Source organism: Pagrus pagrus (genome assembly GCF_965226575.1).
Source record: "Pagrus pagrus genome assembly, chromosome: 22".
Taxonomy (NCBI): domain Eukaryota; kingdom Metazoa; phylum Chordata; class Actinopteri; order Spariformes; family Sparidae; genus Pagrus; species Pagrus pagrus.
The window spans coordinates 8,605,003-8,628,146 of record NC_140204.1 but is presented as its reverse complement, the minus strand read 5'-3'; the positions used below and the strand labels follow the sequence as shown (position 1 = coordinate 8,628,146).

The 23,144-nt window shown below is 41.8% G+C and overlaps 4 protein-coding genes across 6 annotated transcripts; 2 read left to right on the top strand and 2 right to left on the bottom strand.

Annotated features, from left to right (window-relative positions):
* Nucleotides 1-949: 949 nt before the first annotated feature.
* LOC311251962 (uncharacterized protein) lies at nucleotides 950-2,401 on the top strand. 3 transcript variants are annotated; one of them, XM_084344688.1, is made up of 4 exons: nucleotides 950-1,051; nucleotides 1,165-1,255; nucleotides 1,481-1,925; nucleotides 2,257-2,401. In XM_084344688.1, exons 2-3 carry the CDS (start codon nucleotides 1,168-1,170, stop codon nucleotides 1,885-1,887), a joined length of 495 nt encoding a protein of 164 aa, XP_084200814.1. In that variant the 5' UTR covers nucleotides 950-1,051; nucleotides 1,165-1,167; the 3' UTR covers nucleotides 1,888-1,925; nucleotides 2,257-2,401. The 3 variants fall into 3 exon arrangements, with proteins under 3 accessions (XP_084200814.1, XP_084200812.1, XP_084200813.1); XM_084344686.1 differs by having other exon boundaries at nucleotides 1,478-1,925; XM_084344687.1 differs by having other exon boundaries at nucleotides 1,478-1,936.
* Nucleotides 2,402-4,907: 2,506 nt separating this feature from the next.
* Nucleotides 4,908-8,484, bottom strand: nicol1 (NELL2 interacting cell ontogeny regulator 1). The gene is made up of 4 exons (XM_084344068.1): nucleotides 8,374-8,484; nucleotides 8,017-8,151; nucleotides 7,306-7,394; nucleotides 4,908-6,031 (listed from the first exon to the last, which is right to left on the bottom strand). The coding sequence occupies exons 2-4, from the start codon at nucleotides 8,126-8,128 to the stop codon at nucleotides 5,960-5,962; spliced, it is 273 nt and encodes a 90-aa protein (XP_084200194.1). The 5' UTR covers nucleotides 8,129-8,151; nucleotides 8,374-8,484; the 3' UTR covers nucleotides 4,908-5,959.
* Nucleotides 8,485-10,024: 1,540 nt separating this feature from the next.
* Nucleotides 10,025-15,570, top strand: nelfa (negative elongation factor complex member A). The gene is made up of 11 exons (XM_084344178.1): nucleotides 10,025-10,278; nucleotides 11,933-12,104; nucleotides 12,223-12,384; nucleotides 12,625-12,714; nucleotides 12,901-13,028; nucleotides 13,153-13,222; nucleotides 13,320-13,411; nucleotides 13,546-13,654; nucleotides 13,778-14,112; nucleotides 14,234-14,333; nucleotides 14,734-15,570. The coding sequence occupies exons 1-11, from the start codon at nucleotides 10,069-10,071 to the stop codon at nucleotides 14,916-14,918; spliced, it is 1,653 nt and encodes a 550-aa protein (XP_084200304.1). The 5' UTR covers nucleotides 10,025-10,068; the 3' UTR covers nucleotides 14,919-15,570.
* Nucleotides 15,571-16,514: 944 nt separating this feature from the next.
* Nucleotides 16,515-23,144, bottom strand: faah2b (fatty acid amide hydrolase 2b). Its single transcript, XM_084344182.1, has 11 exons — nucleotides 22,818-23,144; nucleotides 21,662-21,744; nucleotides 21,045-21,181; nucleotides 20,660-20,869; nucleotides 20,136-20,255; nucleotides 19,866-20,001; nucleotides 19,172-19,289; nucleotides 18,965-19,084; nucleotides 18,276-18,387; nucleotides 17,642-17,830; nucleotides 16,515-17,333 (listed from the first exon to the last, which is right to left on the bottom strand). Exons 1-11 carry the CDS (start codon nucleotides 23,004-23,006, stop codon nucleotides 17,158-17,160), a joined length of 1,590 nt encoding a protein of 529 aa, XP_084200308.1. The 5' UTR covers nucleotides 23,007-23,144; the 3' UTR covers nucleotides 16,515-17,157.

Here is a 23,144-nt window from a genome sequence, read left to right as displayed (position 1 = left end):
CCCAGATGTGCTTCTGTTCCTTCTCCTTCCGCTCTGACTTAGTGGGCACGGTTTCAGCCCGATGGTTTAAGGTTCTGATGACCCACAGCTTGTGCTTCAGTGGGCGATGAGAGTCGAACAGCAAGCACGGATCTGTGTGTGGAGGTTTTCTGTACAATGTTGAGGCTTCTGTCTCCATCCTCTCTCCGTCTCTTGGATCGACTACCAATGCAAACTTGACCATTTCGTAAAACTGAAGCAGTGTAGCCGACATAGGGTTGTAGTGAGAACAATACTATGTAGCCTATAATATGAGTTGGCCTTTCAAAAACCAAAAGCACAAGAGGAAAAGTGTAAGGAATGACGACCTCCTACTCAACACAAAATAAAATAGCTAAATATGTCTGCTTGTCTAATGTAACATTAAGATAAAGAACATTTCAACACATCGACAAGGACTAATACCTCTACGATAACTTCTGATTTGTGAATTCAACGTTCAGTCCACAGTTATCGCATTTATCTGGGACTGCTGTTATAAGTCAGTAACGTTTGTAACCATAGTTGTACCAATTGCTGGCGTATAACAGCATAAGAGTGTCTAGAAGTTAGCAAATTCTGATTTAATTACCGGCTTATGATGAGATTATTTTCTCCAAAAGAAATGTTAATGACCTTAAATTATTGTGTGATTTAGTGGAGTACTCAATAAATAAATGCCAGTCGGCTTCTCGTGCTTTCACAGAGGGACTTCCAAACATAATTTCCACCTGATCAGTATTTAACATGAATAGTTGATATAAATGAAATAAAATACAGTTGTCCAGTTGATCCATGGTGTCAATACGTGTCTATGCACGGAAGGTGGCCGTGCACTACATCATTTGCCTCGGAGCATGTTTGTCACAGACTAGCAAGACATGTGGAAACTTTTCATTGGATGAGCTTTGTTACCGAACAAACATCCCCAGCTCAGGAGTTCACATATATTGAAGGAGCATCAGTTGGAAGGTCAGAACACTCCTGACTTGAGTTGAAGTCCTTTGGACCTGAGAGCTACTGAAAACTGAAGGTAAATACGGTACCTTTACTCTTCTGACAGACCCACAGACTGAACAGAATCTGTCGCTAAATACTCACGGACCATTTCACAGTATTTTTGTACGTTTCTATGTTTCCTTTCAGAAAATGAAGATCCAAATTCTTCTGCTGGCCTGTGCCTTTGTGGCTGCGCTCAGTGCAGCACCATCAGCAGATAATTCTGCTCAAGCCAAAGGTAACTAGATGATAAAGTCTGATGTCACGTATAAAGTGGTATGTGCACCAGATGTGTCGTATGCATTGATGCAATGTCACCTCTGTATGTAGACGTTAGGTTGTCAGTGTTTTGCGTGATTTCTCAATATAGAGTTACAAAAGTGGATAAGTTCTTTGACTAAACGGACAACTGTTTGAGTATCTGATCTTTCTTAATGGATGCAATTACATGTCTTTCTAGCAGCCGTCAATGATGAGGTTAAAGCTGATTTGCCAAAGCCAGAGCAGGACGCTATTGCAGTGAAGGAGCCAGAGCAGGACGCTATTGCAGTGAAGGAGCCAGAGCAGGACCCTGTGGAAGGGTCCGTGCCAGAGGAGGACTTAGAAGATGATGAGCCCGACATGGACGAGGATTTCGGAGGTGATGAGCCCGACATGGACGAGGATTTCGAAGATGATGAGCCCGACATGGACGAGGATTTCGAAGATGATGAGCCCGACATGGACGAAGATTTCGAAGACAATGAGCCCGAGATGGACGAGGATTTCGAAGACGATGAGCCCGAGATGGACGAGGATTTCGGAGGTGATGAGCCCGAGATGGACGAGGATTTCGGAGGTGATGTGGCTGAGCCTAACCCTCTTAATTAAAAACCTGACAAGGCTGAATCCCTCACAACATCTTGCCTGTAAGTCACAAGTATGCATCATTTCTTCTCATACTTTTCCAAAAATGTATATTTTTTCCCCTAAATCAGTTATTTAATTAGTTTTCATTTACTTTTGTAGGTATAAGTATGTACAATATGGCCATACATCATGATACAGCACAGAGCCATATCTTATTCTATCAAATATTCTGTTGTCATAACAGGCACTATCTTTTTATCTGCTCCATTGTTAATGAAGACAGAATTAGGATCTGACTAAACAACTCACAGAAAACTATAAGATAACATTTAAGCTCACATCTTGTAGTCTATATACTCACGTGCATCTGTATCTGCTCTTCCTCTGCAGCTCTCTAACTAACACCTGATCTTCAGCACCACGGGTGTCGACATGATGACCACGTGATGACTACAATGAAGAGCATTTAAACCAACAGAGGCCACGTTTTACAGTGATGGGATCAAATAAAAGCTCTTGACATGATGAAATTCAATATTTGTCTCAGTGTCCTTATTAAGCTATGAACAATCAGTCACGTCAGTAGGTTCTTATATGTAATGAAACAGTTGAAATGGTTAATTAAAAGTGCTGAATAAACAAATTAATAAGTCGTAATTATAGAAACAGTTCAGGTGGCTAAACTCTGGATAAACAGTTGAAATGGTTAGCTATGTAATGGATGAACAGGGTAAGCTAACTAAAAGTCATGGAGGTCAAATGGTTAGCCTAAAATAATAAATAAATGGGAAAATCGTCAGCTAAAAGTCGTGGATTAACAGTTGACATGGTGAGCTGAATTAAATTAATTACACAGTTCAAATGGCTTACTAAAAGTAACAACTAAACACTTAAAATGGTTTGCAAAAGTTAGCTAAAAGTACTGGATACATGTTTAGAGTAGATAAAGGTAGCTAATGGACAAAGAATAAACAATATTCACTTGTATATATTCATAGGTTTACATAAAATCCAGTTTAATCAGTTTCAAGCGAGACATGACGAGTGGTGTCGATGAAGAGGTGCTTGTGCTCCTCTGACAAGGCTGCAGGGGTCAAAAAAGGAAGGGAAACATCCATGTTGTTTTACATATATGTATGTATATATTGTGCTATTACTGCCTTCTGGCCTTTCCCCAAATGTACATGCCTCAGATTGGTCCTGGCTGGGTTGCCCTCTGGTGTGCTGAATACGTCCCATGGTTCAACGGCAAGGTCAAATCAATGCCCAAGTAAGATAAAGGGATAAAAAAAGGGGGGGAAATGTTGAGGATTTAGCTCGCTTGCCCCCTCCTGAGAATTTCAGGAACAGCTGGAACGATTCAGGCAGCTTTTCCAGAGGCAGATGAAAGAAAAGTTGAAAGGCTTGTGTGGAGAGAAGGAGCCAGTGAGTGAGTGGGAGAGGGAGCGAGAAAGAAAGTGGAGGCTTCTTGACAACAAGGATTTTTCAAAGTGATTCAGCGTATACTTGGTGTCCCTGCATACTCAAACCTCCCAGTCCTGTGTAATAAGGTTGCTTGTGGTGCATTACAAGGGGCTTTGCCTCAGTAGTGCTGGCAGCACACGGTGGGGCCTCTGGGGCTGAGATTCCTGCCAGGTCACTGCAGGTGCTTCAGTGGCCAATTTAGTGCCTCAGTTTTCTCATCTTGTCATTATTTACAGTATTTCACCTCATCTGAACTTACAGCCGAGGGGTATGTGGAGTGTGGAGAGTGGTGCATCGCTGCGACACAGCTGGTGGTTTGCCTTTACCTAGAGCTCCTCCTGCTGGTGGAGATTCAGGTATTGCAGGTTTTTCCTTTTTTTCCATGGTGTATTCCTATTGTAAATAAATAAAAAGGTGTGTGTGTGTGTGTGTGTGTGTGTGTGTGTGTGTGTGGGAGGACTTAAGGTCAGCTATAACATCACTCCTGTGACTGGTACCACACACACACACACACACACTGCTCTGAGAGGCTCTGCAGACCAGACAAATGAGCACAGTCGGGATGTGCTGCTAAGATTCAAGGTGTTGCCCGGAGAGAATCAGTGTCCGATAAATTGTAGAGGCCCGAACACATAATCTCAATAAATAACCTGCTGTCACTCCCAGACTGATCGAAAGAGATTTAAATATTGGGATTAACACTTGACAACTAGATCTACGGTACATTTTACTGTTTTCTTATAGAGTGCTGCAGTAATGAGTCCTAAAACCCAGAACTCAGAAGTCTTAAATTTAATGTTTTGTTTGTTTTTTTTAAAATGGCTGAAAAAAGGTCTGTGAGTACCACGGGCTTAAAATATTTACACATTTGGTTCGATGGCATAAAATACATCACTAAATGTCCCACAATTGAATTATAAGGCCCTTGCGTGTCTTAAAAATGGCAGTTGCTAACAAGTGGCTAAATGAGACCACAGCCGTCGTGGACATTAGACGCCATCACAACAAACACAGATATTCACCTGCGCACTAGTTCGTCTTTACAGGTCGACTTTAGTTACAAACTATTATAACTGTTTAACGGAAATATGTGTAATTGTGTAGTAAGTGGTGGTGATGTGTAAGTCATGCACTGTCTAGCTAGGCTATAAACAGACCTTGTTAGTAGTGAGGTTGCTAATTGTGACCAACTGAATACGCCTCGTCTCTAGTAGTCTTCTTTGTGGAAGACTACTAGCTCCCTCTGTAATATTATATGTAATAATTATAAACACTATGTTCCATTTCTGCCCCTAATTCCTACACATTGTACCTTTAATGGTTTAATTCACTGGTTCATTTGCTATAATGGGATTGTTTGCTGGTTTTCCTCTCTTAAAACGTTGTAGAAGTGGAAATACTTTCAACACACAGTCATCGCAGTGCAACACCCACAACTGAGACGTGAGACCGAGCAGAAACCACAAATAAATGAATGAATGTGTCTTTATTAAAGCCAGCACAAACACAATGTGCTTCTTCATCACTGATGATCTGTGATAAAAGTCCCAGCCAGAGGAAGAATAAAAAGCACTGGAGATCATTCATTGTTTTTATTGATAGGTACAACATTAAGACAATAAATGGGGGCATCTCGTGACATAATGTTAACAAAGTACACTGTTCATGAACGAGCAACAATAAGACAATTATTATTTCTATCTCTATGTCCCCTGCTGCAGCTAACCTTCCTCCCTTCCTGCAGATATTGCAGTTCATTCGACACTTTATCGTTCTTCCCTATTCTTGCATACACCTTATTCCGACAGAGAAGACAATGTCTGTAGACACCTCCATGACACGTACCCGTGTACATATACAGAATCTATACATACAATCTATATTAACAGTAGGTTAACAAAAAGTGCTGTAAATTCATGCTACAGTGCTGTGCTAAATCAAGACCTACAGAGACGCTTTTTTTCCGCCTAGAAAAACAAAACGTCCGAAAATATCGTCGTTGAAACTTCACATTTCTTTCTGATGACCACTTCTTTACAGGGAAAAAAAAAAAAATCATCATGGTTACAAAGAAAATCTCCTTTAATAAGTTACCCGACCTTGCACTCAATTCGCTTGAATCAGTGAAATTTTTACTGATTTTCTAATTTATAACTAATTTAAACTATTTTATCGGTTTTGAGCAGTTAAATAAATTCCGTGTGATGCTACAGTTTAATGTGTAAAGTTGTTCGTAAACATTTATCTCATACAACACATTCAACGAGTAAATTTACGGATGCATTCTACTGTATCTACATTATACAGTCAAATACTAAAAAGTACAAAAAATAGTTTATGCTTCATAGGAGACGAATGAGAACTGACCCCAGTCCTGTGACAATGGAGACGTAATTTCACAGTCGTGATGTAAAACGTTGGTGGTATAAAAGTTGTCTGGTGATGCATGATGTCAACTAAAAAGCTTCACTCAACAGAGAAATGAGAGAAAATAAAATAAAGTGCCTATTTTGTCAATAAGTTAAGATGAAAATCGTTGTGCATGAGTAGAGGTTTTTGAACAGGGGTTGTTTTCAGTGTCGGTGTGTGATGGCAGGTGGAAGTGTCCTCAGGTGTTCTGGTGCAGAGCTCAGCGCAGCGAGTTGGTGGGCATACAGTCGCACAGAGCCCTCCTCTCCGCCCTCAGCACCAGCATCTCCGTCTGCACAGGACAAGACAACATGTCAATGCGTGTAAACGCCGACTGAGGAACTAGGAAGTAGCTGTGGCTGTACGCAACTTCTTAGGAACACCACAGATACGACTCTAGGCTGAAAAAATCCCCCAACCCCTCTGCGTTTAAGTAATTAAACGGTTTCTATTTGCAGATTATTTTCCTAAGGATGGTAGACCTGAGCATCAATCACCAATAATTCAAGAAAAGACAAAAGTAGAGTTAAGATAAAAGTAAAATATTACTTTTTGAGTTTAAAGGTTCACTGTTGACACAAGAAATAGTATGTTGAATGTTTACATTTAAAAATATATGAGTGATTATTGGGTTAATTGATAAAACATATAGACGAATCATTGATATTACTTGTATACACTTGAATAAACTATGCTGAACTCACCAACTTACTGCAAGAGTTCACCATTTTAACATCGAGTAGATAAATGCTAAAAGAAGAATTGGTCACTAAATGAAGCTGAATTATAATAACAATATATTAATTTACATTTTAAAGTTGTGTTATTAGGACATTTATAACTGTTTTATACTTTATGTTGTTATAATAATACACATATATAACATTTTTCACAGCCAAGTCCTCGAAACATGACACTTGTAATTGTTCTCAGTTATTTCTTTTAGGTTTTTTGCCTGTTTTCTTTTTTTAATATTATTACTCGTCCACTTCAACTTGAACTTATAAAAACCTTACCAGAGACGATGGCTGGAAATTGGCTTCAGCTAGACACCCGATAAACATTATATCTGTTGCTGTTGAATACGCTATCAAATAAATAACAATTTTTACAATAAATTATAATTAAAAAGGCATAAAACATATTATACTATGCATCATCTAAGACTCCGGATATCGTTATATTGTGATATGTCGCACTGGTTTCAAAGGCTGCATTACAGTAGAGTGATTTAATTACCCACATAGTCTTTATGTCCACATTAATGATAAAAATCCAACTGTATTATTATTTTGTGAAACTATAATAACCAACTGTCACAATATTGTCGTAGAAGTAGATTTTTGAGGAGATTTCAAAACATTAATACATATATTGTTTATTGTCATATTATTTTCAGGCCATATTGTCCAAAACAAAATCACCATCATCAGTAATTGTTGCTTAAAACACTCATCAGCAGGCTAACACTTTAATTGCATGGCAGATGTAGAGCATGCCACATAAAATCATAACAAGGGTAACAATCCAAGGCCTCGTGACAGGATTGTGTCGGACGTCACTCACCCTGGCGTCCAGGTTGAAGGCTGTCTTCTTTAGATCTTGCAGTGCCCTCTGCATGAACTCAAATGCGTGACAATCCACACATGGGCGACCTTAATATAAGAGGAAAGAAATCACAGAATTAAGATTAAGATTGTCTTTATTTATCCCACAACGGGGAAATTCACATGATACAACAGCTCGAGGTGCAACAGTACAAGTACTAGAATAAGTAAGTAGAATAAAGAGATTAATGATTTGAGTGTAAATACCCCCTGAATTATTTTGCGTGGCTTTTATACCAGACCAAGTAAGGCTGAAGCAGCAAAAATCTGAGTGTACTGAACGGAGTGAGGGTGTTTTTTTTTCTTGCTTTTAAATTCAACTTTTCATTTCTGAAAGGAAGATTACATAATATTCCTTTTAAAATGTACATTGTCTTGCTTTAAGCTGTTATAAATGTTGATTTTGTTCATTTTACTGGAGATATTTTTAATTATCAAAACAAAAGCATAGGTATTTGCCTTTTTTAACCTAGAGGAGATGAAATAAAAAGGGGGCAGGCCCATTTTCATGTTGTCATACACCAATTAGGATGACCTGCAATTCCCCCAGGAAACCTCTGTGAGGACACCTGCTCATACTAGTGTGTGATTATCAGTGAGGTATGCTGATTTCAACAAACATTTAAAAAACCTGCACTGAACACACTGAACACTGTTTAAATCCACCTACTTTCAGCAGGGATGACAGTCCCAGTCTCCTGATCCGCATCAGCTGCACCGAGACTGAGGATCTGCACCGCCAGAAGGAGCACCGCTGCCTGCAGATATCCACTGGATGCCATGGTGACGATGTGATCAATAACCTCTGGAAATAAAATAATAAAATAAAATCTGCAGGTGTGAGGTTTTGCAGAAACACAACAACGGGAGATGATCCCACACGGCCGTCAGTCAGTGCAATAAGAAAATGTAACGGGGCTTTGTTTAGAAATCAGTCCAGGTTTCATCGGTAAATATAAGCATGCATTTGAAAATATATCAAACAGCAAGAATTGTTATTTATTTAGGAAACTGTGTGTTCACGTACCGTGAAACAGTCGAGTATGTTTTCACCGGATCAGCGCAAGATGCCCACCTAGCTAAGATTGTTTTAATGGGGATACAGGGAGTGCGCATGCGCGGGGCTCATGAAAAATTAGCTATGGAGGGGCCAGAATCAAGACTTCCGGTGACAAGCATTCAAAATAAAAGCCTGGACAAGCGTGCAATTAATGCTTAAATTATATAGATTTATATAAATCGTGACGTGCATAATTCTCAACATGGATTCATTATCTTCAATAAATACTTTTAATTAATAGCTGCACATGAGTTTACTTCACTACCTTTATTTTACAGATATACTCACTAGTTCATTGTTCAGATTATGATCTAACATACAAGACATGGGATCAGAGATGGGCTAAGTGATAATTATCCACTTATAAATATACACTACTCAAAACTAGTAGTACTAAAATATCCCTAACTAATTTTGAGCAGTGTATGTTATAACGCTGTGAGCTATTCTGCATCATAGATTGAGACTTTAAATACATCTTGCTGAAATATGTATCTAATTGTAATGAAGTAAAGTTGGTATTTTTTGTGTTTCTACATTGCAGTAAAATATCTAGGTATTTTACTTTTTTCCCCGATATATAGTAAAACGCACTGTGCATATACATCATCTTTCATCATCTCCACTTTTTTGTAGTTATGTTTTGAGATGTGTACATTGAATTGTTTAAAAGTAAATGAAAATACGTACAGAATGTGTTGTTTTGCTCTGCCTATTCAATGCTAATAAGCCACTGCCCCTTCAACACTGGGTCTCTGGGTCAGTTAATGAGTAGATCAACGGCAGAAGTCAGCGGGGTTCAAACTATAACCAGCTGCACCACACTGGAACTGGGGCCTTTGGTTGGCCATGAAGATATGGGCTCCACTTTTCCCAGTTGGTAATGGAGCGTCGTATTAAAGGTGCACTATGTAGTTCTTGGGAAAACATTTGAATCAGAAGAGAATTGATTGATTTTGTTGTATTTATGCCTAAACAAACTAAATAAACACTCTCTTTTCATGACTGAATAAACAAACTGACCTTAAAGGACAACACAATTTCAAACTGTTTTACATGGTTCATATGTGGCGGACCCTGCCATCTTTATAGCTTCAAACAGTGTTCTTGGGACATTTTTTTCCTCTGAGAACAGCTTGTTTATTCACTTGTGGAAAAAAATAAATATTTTGTGATTGAGTTTGTAATATTACCTCATTTATATTGTAAATATTTAAATTCTGAGTTTGAATTTCTTCAAACCTACATAGGGGGTTGTGGTCCAGGTGGTACTGTGCTGTTCAAGTAACAAGACTGTGCAGTGCAACGACTAAATATGGAGGAAATATTTATATAGTAAGTGAATTAGTTTATTTTTAAAGAATTGAGTGAGCAAATTTTAAATAATATGCATCTTTATGTGAGTGATACCCATTCTCAGCTACATTTGTACAAGGAAATACACCATTTAAACTTTATTAACAACGCATACAACTTATGGACAGATAACCCAGCTCAAAACAAAGATATAGCCAGAGTATTAAAGTTAAAATCCATTTCTTTTGGATTGTTCACGGCTCAGTGTTGATACACGCTCCCCATCCCCCGGTGTGGGCGGGGTCCTGACTGTTTTCTTAGGTAGCCCGTTAAAATGCCCGAACTTATAGCACTTCTTTTTCCAAGATGGCGTCGATGAAGGACAGCGACACCGGCCTGTGGCTTCACAACAAACTAGGATCCACGGACGAGCTCTGGACGCCTCCGAGCATCGCCTCTCTCCTCACCGTGTCAGTAATTGACAACATACGGCTGTGCTTTTCGAGCTTATCGCCGCCGGTGAAGCTGAAGCTGCTGCTCGGGATGCTGCATCTTCCCCGGCGGACCGTTGACGAGGTGGGCTGCTGTGCGTTAGCTAGCCGTTAGCCTGACGGGGAAGCTACGCTATTAATTCAGACACACAGCTAAGAAAAGCGCGCAATCTCCGGCTAGTTGCTTTCAAATCGAAACGCTGCTATTCCTGCGTGTGTTTTAGACTTTCTGTGAAACGCCTAGCCCAGCTCTTAAACATAAGTAGCTAGCGTTAGCTTGCTGTCTTTAACTACTGGCGGCGGTAAAGATCCGTTAGCTAAAGTCAGAAAGCTGATGTTATTCCTGCGACGTTTTCACCTCACTTTTTCAGAGAAAAGCATCCATACGCATCAATATTTACGCTAGGCAGCTACACGACTAACCTGATGCTAACCCATAATTGCGCATTTTCAGCGGCGGTTCACCAGCTACAGCGGGTGACTCCAGCCTAGCGGAGCCTGCACAGACATTATGGTGGGATGGGCACAGGAGAGCTACAGCCTGAGCAGGAGGGCGGTACTAGCATCTAGTCCGACATATCACTTGTTTGGATGTTCAAACGTTTAGACACCCGTCATCAGTGTGCCCTGCATATTCAGACAGAGTATTAAACAGAGAATAAAGACCTACCTCTGCAGGGCTGAGGTCTTATTAGTCTCTGCACGTTCAAATATGTTGTGTAGATACAGTAGCTCAATGTAAAAAGCCCCATGACAAGAGACCTGGTACTGAAGAGTGAAGAGGAAAATTAATCAACAATAAAATGATGGTTTGCTGTGCTGTAGCTGGTCAAAGTGGAGACAGTTTGAACTACAATCCTGCAACTAATGGTTATTTTCATGGTTGATTAATTAAGCAAATAAGAGTCTGGATCAAGCGATTACAGCTTCAGTCTATTAAACTTTAGAAAATTGGAGCCCAAGGTGACAGCTTATATTTTCTTGATAAACTATTTTATTCAAAAAATGACAGAAAATGAATGAAAATTAAATCCGATGTAGTAATGATAATAAATATAACAAAAATAATAAACTATTCATGTTGCACCTTTCAAAACACAGTTACAAAGCTCTCTCCAAAACTGAATAAAGCAAGCTAAAAGCATTAAAAACAGAATACACATAAGAGAGTAAAACACACAGTAATAAAGAAGATACAATCTCAGCTTTATTTGTCTGTTAATGGACTAATGTTGGGTGATCGTGTGTGTTTTAAGTGGAATCTTAGTAACTATGTGTCAAATACATCTAATGATGAAAAAAGTTCCCTCTGAGACAAAGTTGAGTACAAGTATCAAGAAAACATTTTAAATACTGAAGTAAAGCACCTCAGAGTTTTGTTTAAGTACTGAACTTTAAAAAGTGCACAGAGTAACTTTACCCCATGGACTCGGCACTAGTTTCTGAATAGTTGCTTGTCTACAAATATTGCACAGCGCTTCTGTGTTGTAAAGTTAGAACAGAGCAGTAATTTGCAAAGTAAGGAAAGTTGAATGTACAGGTCAGTGCTAGAAAATCATTTGAAATGTGGCTACTCCCAGTTGTACCATTTGCACATCATCTCACCACAAGTTACAGGTTAACACAAAGATTAATCATCACTGAATAAACAAGAATCATTAATTTCTTGAACAGTGAGAAGTTAGTAACTGATTGGGAACTTTTGATGCAGGCTAAGGTGTTTATCCTTTGTCTCACAGATGAAGGAGGCTCTGTCTGAGATAATCCAGCTGGCCACGGTGGATTCAGAGCCCTGGGTGCTGATGGTTGCCGACATCCTCAAGTCCTTCCCAGAGACCGGTTCTCTCAATCTGGACTTGGAGGAGCAGAATCCAAATGTGCAGGATATTCTCGGAGAGCTCAGGGAGAAAGGTAGGGGATACCTGACATGTCTTTTTCTATTCATGTCGCTGAATAAAACAGCAATATAGAAGTATCTCCTGTGATGATGAACTGCCAGTTTATCTCTTCCCCCTCCTCTCCTTCCCAGTGGGTGAGTGTGAGGCGTCTGCCATGCTTCCTCTGGAGTGCCAGTACCTGAACAAGAGTGCATTAACCACCCTGGTGGGACCCCTTACACCCCCTGTCAAACATTTCCAGCTGAAAAGGAAGCCCAAGAGTGCAACCCTCAGAGCAGAGCTGCTACAGAAATGTAAAACATACACACACACATCCTCTCTCTACACCAGTATCGGTGTCTTTTGTACAATCCTTGGTTTGCTTTTAGCGTATTTAAGTCTGTTAGTTGGATACAAATGCCAAGAAATGTGGGTTTGTTTACAGCTCTACTCTCCCAGACCTCATGGCTCTTAATATCTTAATTAAAATGTAAGAAATTGTAAGTGTGCAGTTTTTGTTTCTCATCATGTTGTATCTTCTTTCCCTTTTTCAGCCACGGAGACAGCCCAACAGCTGAAAAAGACAGCTGGAGTGCCTTTTCACGCCAAAGGGAGAGGATTGGTCAAAAAGATTGACACTACCAGTGAGTTGAAGGCCACTTCAAAGTGCTTTTATTTTTACTATCAAAGTCTTAAGTTCTGTTTTTTAAAAATAAAAAGCACCATCATAATGTTCATAATTTTTATCAGTCAAAACGCTGACACATTAAAGTGTCGCTTTTTATTATTATGGTGTGATTGTTGCTGATGATACGTGTCAATATTTGCAGCTCCTCTCAAGGGGATCCCCAAGGCCCCATTCCGCAGCCCCACTGCCCCCAGTATGTTCAGCCCTCCCAGTAACCGCACACCTATTGCCCCTGCACGGACGCCCCTGCGTAAGGAGAGGGGGGTCAAGGTAAAGGAATTTTCAACAATGCTACCAGAAAACTTAACATTTTGTGTGCTTGTGCTTTCTTGTCATTCACTTCTTGCATAGAAGTGTGTCTTTCTCACATTTCCCCCCTCTTTCTCCTTGGCAGCTGTTAGATATTTCAGAGCTGGATATGGTCGGAGCTGGAAGAGAAGCTAAGAGGAGAAGAAAGACTCTGGGTAATTATATACTCAGCCCTCCGTCAGTCAAGTTCTACAGCTATATCATCAAAGTGGGATTATACTGATGTTTATTTAATGTTTTCACCTGCTGTAGAAACGGAGACCGGAGAGAAAGCAGCCAAAGAAGAAGCAGCAGTGGTGGAAAACACGACACCAGACTACGCTGCCGGCCTCGTCTCTGCACAGGTGCCTTGTAGTCGCATCACTCAGACATTTCTTGTTTCTCCAGTTTTGTCTCGTTTTTCCCGCCTTCGTCTTTGTCTCTTAATCCGTTTTTTCTGTCCCCATCATAGCAAGTGATGTTTGCTTTTGTTTTTCAGAAACTGGGGGCGTTGAACGAGAATCCTCTGCCGTCAACCAGCTACCTACCGGCCACACCCAGCATGGTTCCCTCCTCCTCTTACATTCCCAGCTCCGAGGCACAGCCAGGTTAGACCCACAGCCTTGGATCATATCAGTACAGCTCTTTCATACTTATTAGCTCAAAGAGAGAGAGAAAAAACTTCTCAGGCATCATTTCAATCTCATAATGTCTTTTCCTCCACCGTCCAGCCAATGCTGGTGGTTCGGGACGGGACACGCTGCAGTCGGCTCGCCAACCAGAGGAGTCGGCGACAGCCGGCGCTGGCGCCACTGCTACTGCCACCTTACCAGGCCAGTACAAACAAAGGACGCCCATGTACAACGCCAGCAACACGGCGAATCCAGCAACCCCCACATCCCCCAGCACGCCAGTCTCTACCCCCGCCAGCAACGGGCCCCCAGCAGCTGCGACCGCCAGCCAGCCGGAGACCCCAACCCAGCCTCCCAGCACGCCTCAGACCCCGACCCCCACACCAGCCCCTACGCCCCCACAGCCCCAGCCCAAAAAGAATCTGTCGCTCACGGTAAGGTGGAGATGGAGTGGGTGGTTTAAAGATGCATTACAAAAGATCCTCTGCAGTGTTATTGAATCTGTTCATTACAAAAGCTCTCATCAAAATTCTCCGCCACGTTTCTGCTCCTCAGAGAGACCAGATGTACGCTGCCCAGGAGATGTTCAAGACCGCCAACAAGGTTACCAGACCAGAGAAGGCCCTCATCCTGGGCTTCATGGCCGGATCCAGAGGTACAGCAGGACATTCACTTTTTCATCAACATACATTTCTAATTAACGTATAAATTGCATTTGCTGAGTGATATTTAGTGGAGAGACACAGACTCATACAGAAGCACATTCAGTCCAGGTACTGTATATTTAGAAACATCTGGTAAATCCACATTAAATCCTCCTTGCTCTGATGTTTGATGTTAAATAAAATACTAACAGATAGTGTCAACAAACACATCATCTCAGCTCTTTTCTGCCCCCCCAAAAAAACTCCAAGTGGACACAGGCCCCAAGTCTGCAAATCATGGTCACACAAGAGTTGCTTCTTGTTGTCATCCATTGAATGTAAATGAGCTCAGAACACACACAAACCTGTCAGGACCAGTGATAACCAGCCTGCTTCCTCCTGTCGATGCAGAGAACCCGTGCCCGGAGCAGGGGGACATCATCCAGATCAAGCTGAGCGAGCACACGGAGGTCTTGCCCAAAGCCGACGGCACCGGCAGCACCACGATGCTGGTGGACACAGTCTTCGAAATGAACTACTCCACAGGGCAGTGGACCCGCCTCAAGAAATACAAACCCATCACCAATACCTCCTGAGACGCTTCGCTCGCTCGGAAAACACACACCCAAAATTTCTTATCCACTTCGAAACCAACATGTTTACACATACACAAGTATTTGCATACACATTTGGGCCAAATAAAGCACTGGGCGGGTGAGAGGTCGTCAAGGAGAGAAAGGTCCTCCCTTTTTTCCTGCGCCGCCAAAATGCAGGACTCTTTGAAGAATATTTCTGTACTTTTTGTTTGATTGTTTCCCTTTACCCTTTTATTGTTTCTGTTTTTAAGTCACCTCCGATTCCTGAATGATGCTGTGGTCAGGAGGGGTGAGAGTTATACTCGAGTCTGAGGAGAAGAATTATTCTCACGGCAGGCACCTTTTCAACATTTGTACTCCGAAGTACAAGCATGTCACGTGTCTAGAGCAAAGAAAAGACGAGCCGTCTGTATTTTTCTGTATGAATGTGACCTTCGCAGCTTATCACGGACCTTTCAGAACTCATTCATGATTTGTGAAAGAGAGGAGAAAAAAAAGAGAAGAGAACGACAATGACAGTCATCATAGAGGTGACCAAAACTGAATTGTTCTCAATGCTGTCAAGTTCTGTTTGGAGCCTTCTGGTAGATGTTTAATAATTTTTCATCCTTTTTCAAAAGAAGGGAAGAAAATAAAGTGACAACAGACTCCAGAGGGGCTTTTCTTTCCTTTTCTTTCTCGCTTTTAGCTTTTACATTTTTGGGCGAGGGAAGCCCTGAACCCTCGTCGACACAGTTGTCACCTGGTAAGTTGCGAGCGGCACTTTTTGACCTTCACTTAACCCTGTTGGTTTGGGACTTTTTATTTTACGTTATAAAATATGTAATAATAAAAACGAAACAAGTATAAATATACACAATAGAAGCTTATTCAGTCAGAGGTTTCAGGGAAAAAGTTCTCCAGTGTTTCAGAAGCTAATTAGGCACTGTGTCCTCGTTTAGTTAAATAAACTGATCAAAGTAGGGAACCAGTTCTAGGTGAAAAAGTCAGTTATAAGTTAGTGATATAAATAAGATGCATAAACAACTAGAACTCAGTAGAGCGCATACCTCCGCCAGGGCCCAACAGTCCCCTTCAATCAGTCCTAACCCTAAACCTAATCTAATATCAAATAAAACATTTAAATCCGCTAGATCTGGATTTGTATTTGGATCTGCATCAAATTGAACTCACTCATTAATAACAGCCACCTAAATAGGCCTGAAGATCCGTGCATTATTCCCTGAGAACAAAAATGTCCATAAAGGGCTTGAAATGTCTGTCAAAGAACCGTGGGGTTAATCATTATGGTTTATATTTTAGTGAGTGCAAGCCAGTTTACCTTAAGTTAACATTTAACTGTTGCCAGGTTGATTATTTACATTAAGATTATGCTAGAGACACACGGGCATAAGAACAACCACCACCAGACTGGAGAATGTACTTTACATGTTTGTTATTAGACGCGGTGAAGTTATAAATAAGAGAAAACATTCGTACCTTTTTTTTTTTAAATCAACTGAAACAAATGTGTCGCAGCATAAAACAGGCACCACAGTCGATTAACTGCAGTTATGCAACATTCACGTCACCACACAAAAAAAGACATGCAAAACCTTAAGTATTAAAACATTTATTACCCTCAAGCGCTGACTGACATTTCACATCTACAGTACACATCCACACAGGCGTTTCTTTATTCTGACCACACTTCATGCACCTGTTCACGCAGGTCTTATTACACTTTTATGATTCTTCAATGCAAACTCCCAGCTCGGCTCCACCGAGTGCGAACCTGAAGTGTAATCAGTTAGAACAAGACGCTTGTGTGGGTGTGCAGAACATTTAAAACCTAGAACCTGTCGTGTACCGAGCCTCTGAGAGTCAACACAGCTACAGTAGGTCTGCTGTTAGTTACACACATGTAACTGTAGGAATTAATTGTGCAAGTTCTATAAAACTTCTATAAATTAACGGCACAAAAGCCCCGTTTTGTGATAACGTTAATGATCCGTTATTTCCATTAGCACTTAAAATCATCTTTCTGAGTCTTGTGCTCATGGCAAATTATAAAATCATGACTGGAGCAGCTGATTCCCCTATTAGTGCAAAAATCAATCTCTTCCACTTGAACATTCAACGATCTGATTGTACCTCAGTATTTCTGTACTACAGTTAAGCAGCGAGGCAGATAGTCAGTCTGATAATCTTCTATCCGACCAGGAGGAGATTTTGGCAATGGCTGTTTGCTTGTGAGGTTTTATTTGGCTCCGGGGTCCCTCCAGCCTCCGAACGTCTTCTCCAGGTAGAGGGCCACCTCGAGGGTCAGATGGTCCTGCAGCTTCCCAGCACCGACCTGCACACCCAGGGGCAGACCTTCCTCACCCACACCCAGAGGGCACTGGGTGACCGGCAGCCCGAGGATGTTGATTATACCTGGGAGTAGAGAGGAAGGGATGAAATGTTTCAATATGTGGAAATAAAAGTAAGACTGGAGCATTTTCTGAGTTTGTTTGATCATTTTGATTATTCTGGTGGAAGAAAACCCTTTTTCAGTTTAGGTCAAACAGGATTTATAGCCTAGCATCATGTGGGATGTTAGTTTCAATAATATCAGATGTTAACTTGCAGAATTCACTTGACACTGCCAAATAACAAACTAAAACATCTTGACTCAACTTGCAGCTTGTAGAAAAAATTGAATGACTGACTGACTGCACTGTATCACTTGAGGTCAGACTAACCTGTGTAGGCGAAGTCAAATGGTCTGAAGAGCGGGTGGTGGTGTTTGGGAGCTACTCTGGGGTGGGAAGGGTAAAGAAAAACACCGTCAGTGCCCAGCAGCTCCTCCAGCTCCTTCTGCAGCTTCTCCTTCTGCTGGATGAAGAAGGCCGAGGGTTTGGACGCATGGCTCATCTCGAGCAGGGCCAGACCTGCAGATATCACACACACATCCTGTTCAGTTCACGTAAACTTGTGCAGCTACAGCTTTCAGACAGCTTTTACCAAAATAAAACAGATTTTTTTTTATTAGCCAACACATTTTTTCTCCTGCTTATTATGTATCTAATGACAATTTATTTAGCGTATGCTTTCCGTTGCATATTTTATTGTGTTTAAAACTATCAATGGTTCACGTCGGTGTTTAATTTGTCAGTTTCTATGTAGTTTCATATACTAACATGAAGCTCCAAAGTACACAAATAATGATTTTTATATGATAACTATGAAATATATAATTATATGAATGACTTCATCTTAAACATATGAATGAAAAGTATTTTTTAATTTCTAAATTAAATGAAAATGTGTTTGGATAATAACACATAAAAATTAAAGTAGTTTAAAAGGATGATAGTTAATGTTTTCCCATCTTACCGATGGCGGGGGTTGTATGATCTGATCGTCTCACCATCCATTTCAGCAGCTCCCACAGAGGCCACGCGGGTCGTCCTGGTTCCCCCATCAGCTCCACAAATGCCTGTGGAGGCTGCGGGAAGGAAACATTTGAAGGCCACATTCAGTACACTGAGTGAGTGTCATATACTTAAGTTGCCACACTGCTGTGCTGTCCCCATCCAACAACACACAGTTGGTACCTGAAGTTTTAAAAAAAGAGAAAAATAACTATAGAAATATCACTTTCTACATGTACTGATCTTACTGTCGATCCTAGGTAAGCATAAAGTATTTTTGAGTTTGAGACACCACCCTATGTTCAACATATGTTCATATGTTGTATTAAATCCATATTTGAAGTCAATTACTTCTTATCAGGAAACTGTGACTAAGTAATGGCATAGCAGAAATAACTTCCGAGACTGTGTGTGTGTGTGTGTGTGTGTGTGTGTGTGTGTGTGTGTGTGTCCTGGTAGCTAAACGGATTAGTGAAACATTTCTGGGCAGCAGCAGACTACAATAGGTGCTGTGACTGAGACCGGGCCTGCTTTCTGTCACCGCGAAACATTATCTAACGGGAAAACTGATGAACCACTCGCTGGCCTTCGTCCAGCAACTCTGTGCATTCAGGGACACGCTGTTCAGATTCAGATTACAGCAGGACCTACTTTGCCCTCCTTGTCAGGGAGACCCATATAGGTGTCCCAGATCTGGAAGCTGTAGCGGAGCTCGGGGAGATGCAATTCTTGGACTTTCACTCCAAGGTCATCTTCCAGGTGCTGCACCACCTGGAGAACATCACATGATTTGATTTGTTTTTTAAAATCTTCTCATCTCTTTGCAGCTTAATAGAATAAGTGATGTAATCAACACACCTTCCTCTGAATCTCCATGAGCTCTTTGCTGACGGGGTACGTCATCGGAGAGCCGCCGTCGTGGGGGATGGTGAAGAACCGCAGCTTCTTTAAGTCGACCTTCGTGTTTAAGGACAACCTGTGAACACGTGTGAGCAAATAAAGCAAATTAGACAAATAAACACACAAACAAACCTGACTCTTGACCCTATAAGGCACTTTGGATTTTCCTCCTACCCCTTACTCGCATATTGCTGTTTATCTCCATCTCAAAACACTTGGACGAACCATCTGTCCGTCACCATCTATCACAGGGTAACAGGGCCAACCATTTATATCAGCATTAACGCCAGCAGAGCCAGTTGGTAAATCAAACTCTTACTGATGGATCCCGAGGCTTGTATGAGCAAACCTCACAGAAATAAGTAGGAGAAATTTAGGACAAGAATACGAAAATGTTCTCGCATTAGGGCCCACCATCACTATCACGTGTAGCATAAAAGGAAGAATAAGGATTGAGACGGCAGCGGCTATTTTTAAAGCAGATTACTGTTGCCAAAGCTACTCAAATATTACAACATATACTTTTAAAGAACAAGTTTTCTTCCCCCCTGCCTGCAAGTAATCCTCTCACAGCAGGTCTGGTGACAATACAACTGCTACTACTACTCTTTGCTTAAGTGTTGGAAAAACTGGACACCGGCGGAGCTCTTACATGTGAGCGTTGGGTCCCGCCATGATCTTGAGCATGGGCAGCAGGTCCTCGGCGTAGCGACACATGGGACCACTGCTGACGTACTCCCCGTGTCTGCCGGAGCAAGGAGGGTACTGGTTCTCACAGGACACGACACCTGCAGAAACACATCACATTTCAGTCTGGGACATGAGTGTGTGCTTTAAACCTGAGACGACAGTTAAATACAAGGAATGTTGCCCAGAAGGACGGCGTACGTTAATATACATTGAAACATGAAGTTTCTCTTACCAGGAGTGGTTTTATGGCCAAATATTCCGTTGAAGAAACAGGGCATACGGATGCTGCCACCGATGTCCGAGCCTACGCCGATGACGGCGCCCGCTCCTCCCAGAATACTTCCCTCGCCGCCTGAGGCAGGCGGAGGAGAGAGGAGATTAACACAGGTTGTTTCACACCTGTTGATTTTTTTTTTATTATTTCAAGCTTGTTGTCTTCAGCCCCAACTGGTGCTGACTCAAATCATTTGAGTCAAATTTAACAGACTTCGCAACTTCACACAACTTTTTTCACATTTGCAACACAAGCATCCAAAACCTGCCTCTCCCTTTAAGAGTTCCCCTTTAAAGGAACCAGAGCCAGCGCCTCTGTGTTTGTGTGTCTGCAGTGTAATATGATTATCAGGCATAACCAGGGCGCTGCTTTCCTGGAGACAAAGAGATCGACTCCGACAATAAGCTGCTCTGAATAAACGCTGCTCGACAACAACGTCTGATTCAAGAGTCCACCCTTCAACCCGTCAAACAGATGCTGACCTGAGCTCCCTCCCGGTATCCTCTCCAGGTCGTACGGGTTGTTGGTGACGCCGTACAGGTGGTTGTGGGACTCTAACCACATGCACAGCTCGCTGGTGTTGGTGACGCCCAGCGGGATGGCCCCTGCTCTCTTCAGCAGGGCCACCGGTGGAGCGTCGACAGTGGATATGACTCCACGCCTGGAGACCACACCTGTAGTGAACGGCATGCCTGCAGGAGGGAAAGATGTTGCAATCAAGGAAGTCTAAACGCTTCCACTAAACAGTAACTGGGTGTGGGTGGATCTATGTTCGTGGTATCAGATGTTGGCTCAAACGCTGGTTATTTGATGTATGTGCTGCCTGGTTTCATGTGACTGACAGGCGGTTAGATTTCTGGGGTTTACCCTGGAGGGCGTAGGACTCTTTGACAGAGAGTGGGACTCCCAGTAAAGGCAGTCGGTCCTCCAGCACCTCCTCTCCACCGGTCTCCTCCTCGATGAGCTTGTCGACCTGGGCCGCCTCCTGGAGGGCAGCGTCGAACCTGGACGGAGGAAGAAAAATTGATTTGACCCAATTCTGCTTTAATCCTGATTAAAAGGGCTTTATTTTTGAGATTATGCATCAGAGTTGAAACCAATTTCATTTTTTTTTAAAGAATTTTGCTAAAAAATGTAATTGGCTGCACTGAGACAAGTCAGAATTTTGCTCCAAACATCCGTTAGGAGGAATAATGATTAATAAAAGAAACATTGGGGCACAATTGCGCTGCAGCTTACATGTATTTTCTCATTCAAAATAGTGAAAAATGGCTGTGATAGTCTCAAAAAACCCAATATGACATCATAAAACGTCCTCATCTGTCCCATCAACGCTCCAAAACCACAAAATATTCAGTTTACTGTCAATTATGACGAAGAAACGCACCAATTCCTCACATTTTGAGCAACCTCTTGCTTGACAAATGAGCAAAAACAATTAATCTATTATCATAAAGCTATCAGAGAAGGAGGGTCTTTCTTGCCTGTCTTTTACGACAGCGTTCAGAAGAGGGTTGACCTCCTGGATCCTGTCAATGTAAGCCTGCACCACCTCCACACTGGAGACCTGAGAAACCAGAAACACCACAGTTACACTATATAAACATGTATTGTGATCGGTAACACACACACACACACACACACAGACTCAGGCCAGAATAACAAGTAAAACAATTCACACTTCCAGATTAAGTCTAAAACAGGCGTGGCTGCGTGAGCAGGAAACATCCAGTGGTCATCTTGGTAATATTGTCACAATAACGAGGTACTTGGTCAAGAATATAGTGATATTTGATTTGGTCACCGAGTCGTAGCATTTATGAAGTGTTTTTGAGGAGATTTAAAAATATGAAGATGTATATTACTTCTGTATATTTGGCTTTAAAGGAGCAGTGTGTAGTAATTTCAATCAGAAGAGAAAGATCTTCATCATCGACAAACTAAATAAACAAACTCTCTTTGACTTCATGACTGAATAAACTGAATAAACAAACTGACCTTAAAGGACTTTGTTTATATTCGGCGGACCCTGCCACCTTTCTAGCTTTCAAACAGTGTTCTGGGGACCTTATTTTCCTCTGAGAACAGCTCGGTTATGTTTGTATTATTACCTCATTAATGTCTTAAATATTAAAATTCTGAGTTAAAACCAAAATAAATAAAACCAGGTAACATCTTCTATTCACAGTTTGTATTTTACAGTCATTTTATCTGAGGGTGCTGCACCCTATAAGCCTTGTATAGCCTTGTAATGGTATGGAAAACTGTACTGTCTCAAGACATTATTAATAATTAATTAATTATTGCATGGCTAAGAAGCACAGGTGTGTGTATATCCCACAGGTGCTATTGTCTCGTTTATCAGGTTTGTACATTTAACCTGTAGGGATTAGACCCGCAGAGAGTGGACCCAGCTTTGACTATAATGAGGTTTTTGTTGTTGAAAAAAACAAAATCACGTTGAAAACAAGAGGGATTTAAAGACGAACAGCTAACTGCTTACATAACTTTTATGATTGTAAACAAGCAATAACCTAAAGTAGTGAATGAGGAAGTGCTTATTCATTCGGCTTGATTTAAATACGTCAAAGCTCCATCCGTCCACCCGCAGTCGTCTCTCGCTTCGGCCCCGGTACACACCTCTTTCCGTCGGATCTTCTTGGCGAGCTGCGTCGCCGAGAGGAGCAGCAGCGGGCAGCCGACGGGCGGGAGCCTCTTCCCGGACACCCCGGCTCTCAGAGGGGCGAAGAGCCGAAAGAGGGCGAACAGGGCGTCCATGAACGCCTTGAAGAGCCATACCTGAACCTTTTCCAGACGGCTCAGGGCCATGTCGACACCGCGGGGGAGTGGACGGAGGGTCAACGGTTACTCGGCCGTGGTCCCGCCGAGGCTACTGCCGCCTGTACGTCCTGTCATTCAGCGGCCGCAGCGTGTATGACTGCGCGGATATCAAGGCTCCATGACAGC

Excerpts from the sequence above, each read along its gene's own strand:
- LOC311251962 (XM_084344686.1), top strand. The coding sequence starts at position 1,168 with ATGAAGATCCAAATTCTTCTGCTGGCCTGTGCCTTTGTGGCTGCGCTC. Across the intron at positions 1,256-1,477 it reads TAATTCTGCTCAAGCCAAAG|CAGCCGTCAATGATGAGGTT; the intron begins GTAACTAGATGA and ends ATGTCTTTCTAG.
- nelfa (XM_084344178.1), top strand. The coding sequence starts at position 10,069 with ATGGCGTCGATGAAGGACAGCGACACCGGCCTGTGGCTTCACAACAAA. Across the intron at positions 12,715-12,900 it reads CAAAAAGATTGACACTACCA|CTCCTCTCAAGGGGATCCCC; the intron begins GTGAGTTGAAGG and ends CAATATTTGCAG. Across the intron at positions 13,655-13,777 it reads CAGCTCCGAGGCACAGCCAG|CCAATGCTGGTGGTTCGGGA; the intron begins GTTAGACCCACA and ends TCCACCGTCCAG.
- faah2b (XM_084344182.1), bottom strand. The coding sequence starts at position 23,006 with ATGGCCCTGAGCCGTCTGGAAAAGGTTCAGGTATGGCTCTTCAAGGCG. Across the intron at positions 21,182-21,661 it reads AACGCTGTCGTAAAAGACAG|GTTCGACGCTGCCCTCCAGG; the intron begins GCAAGAAAGACC and ends TCCTCCGTCCAG. Across the intron at positions 20,256-20,659 it reads GATACCGGGAGGGAGCTCAG|GCGGCGAGGGAAGTATTCTG; the intron begins GTCAGCATCTGT and ends CGCCTGCCTCAG.
- nicol1 (XM_084344068.1), bottom strand. The coding sequence starts at position 8,128 with ATGGCATCCAGTGGATATCTGCAGGCAGCGGTGCTCCTTCTGGCGGTG. Across the intron at positions 7,395-8,016 it reads GACTGTCATCCCTGCTGAAA|GTCGCCCATGTGTGGATTGT; the intron begins GTAGGTGGATTT and ends TCTTATATTAAG. Across the intron at positions 6,032-7,305 it reads CCTTCAACCTGGACGCCAGG|ACGGAGATGCTGGTGCTGAG; the intron begins GTGAGTGACGTC and ends TGTCCTGTGCAG.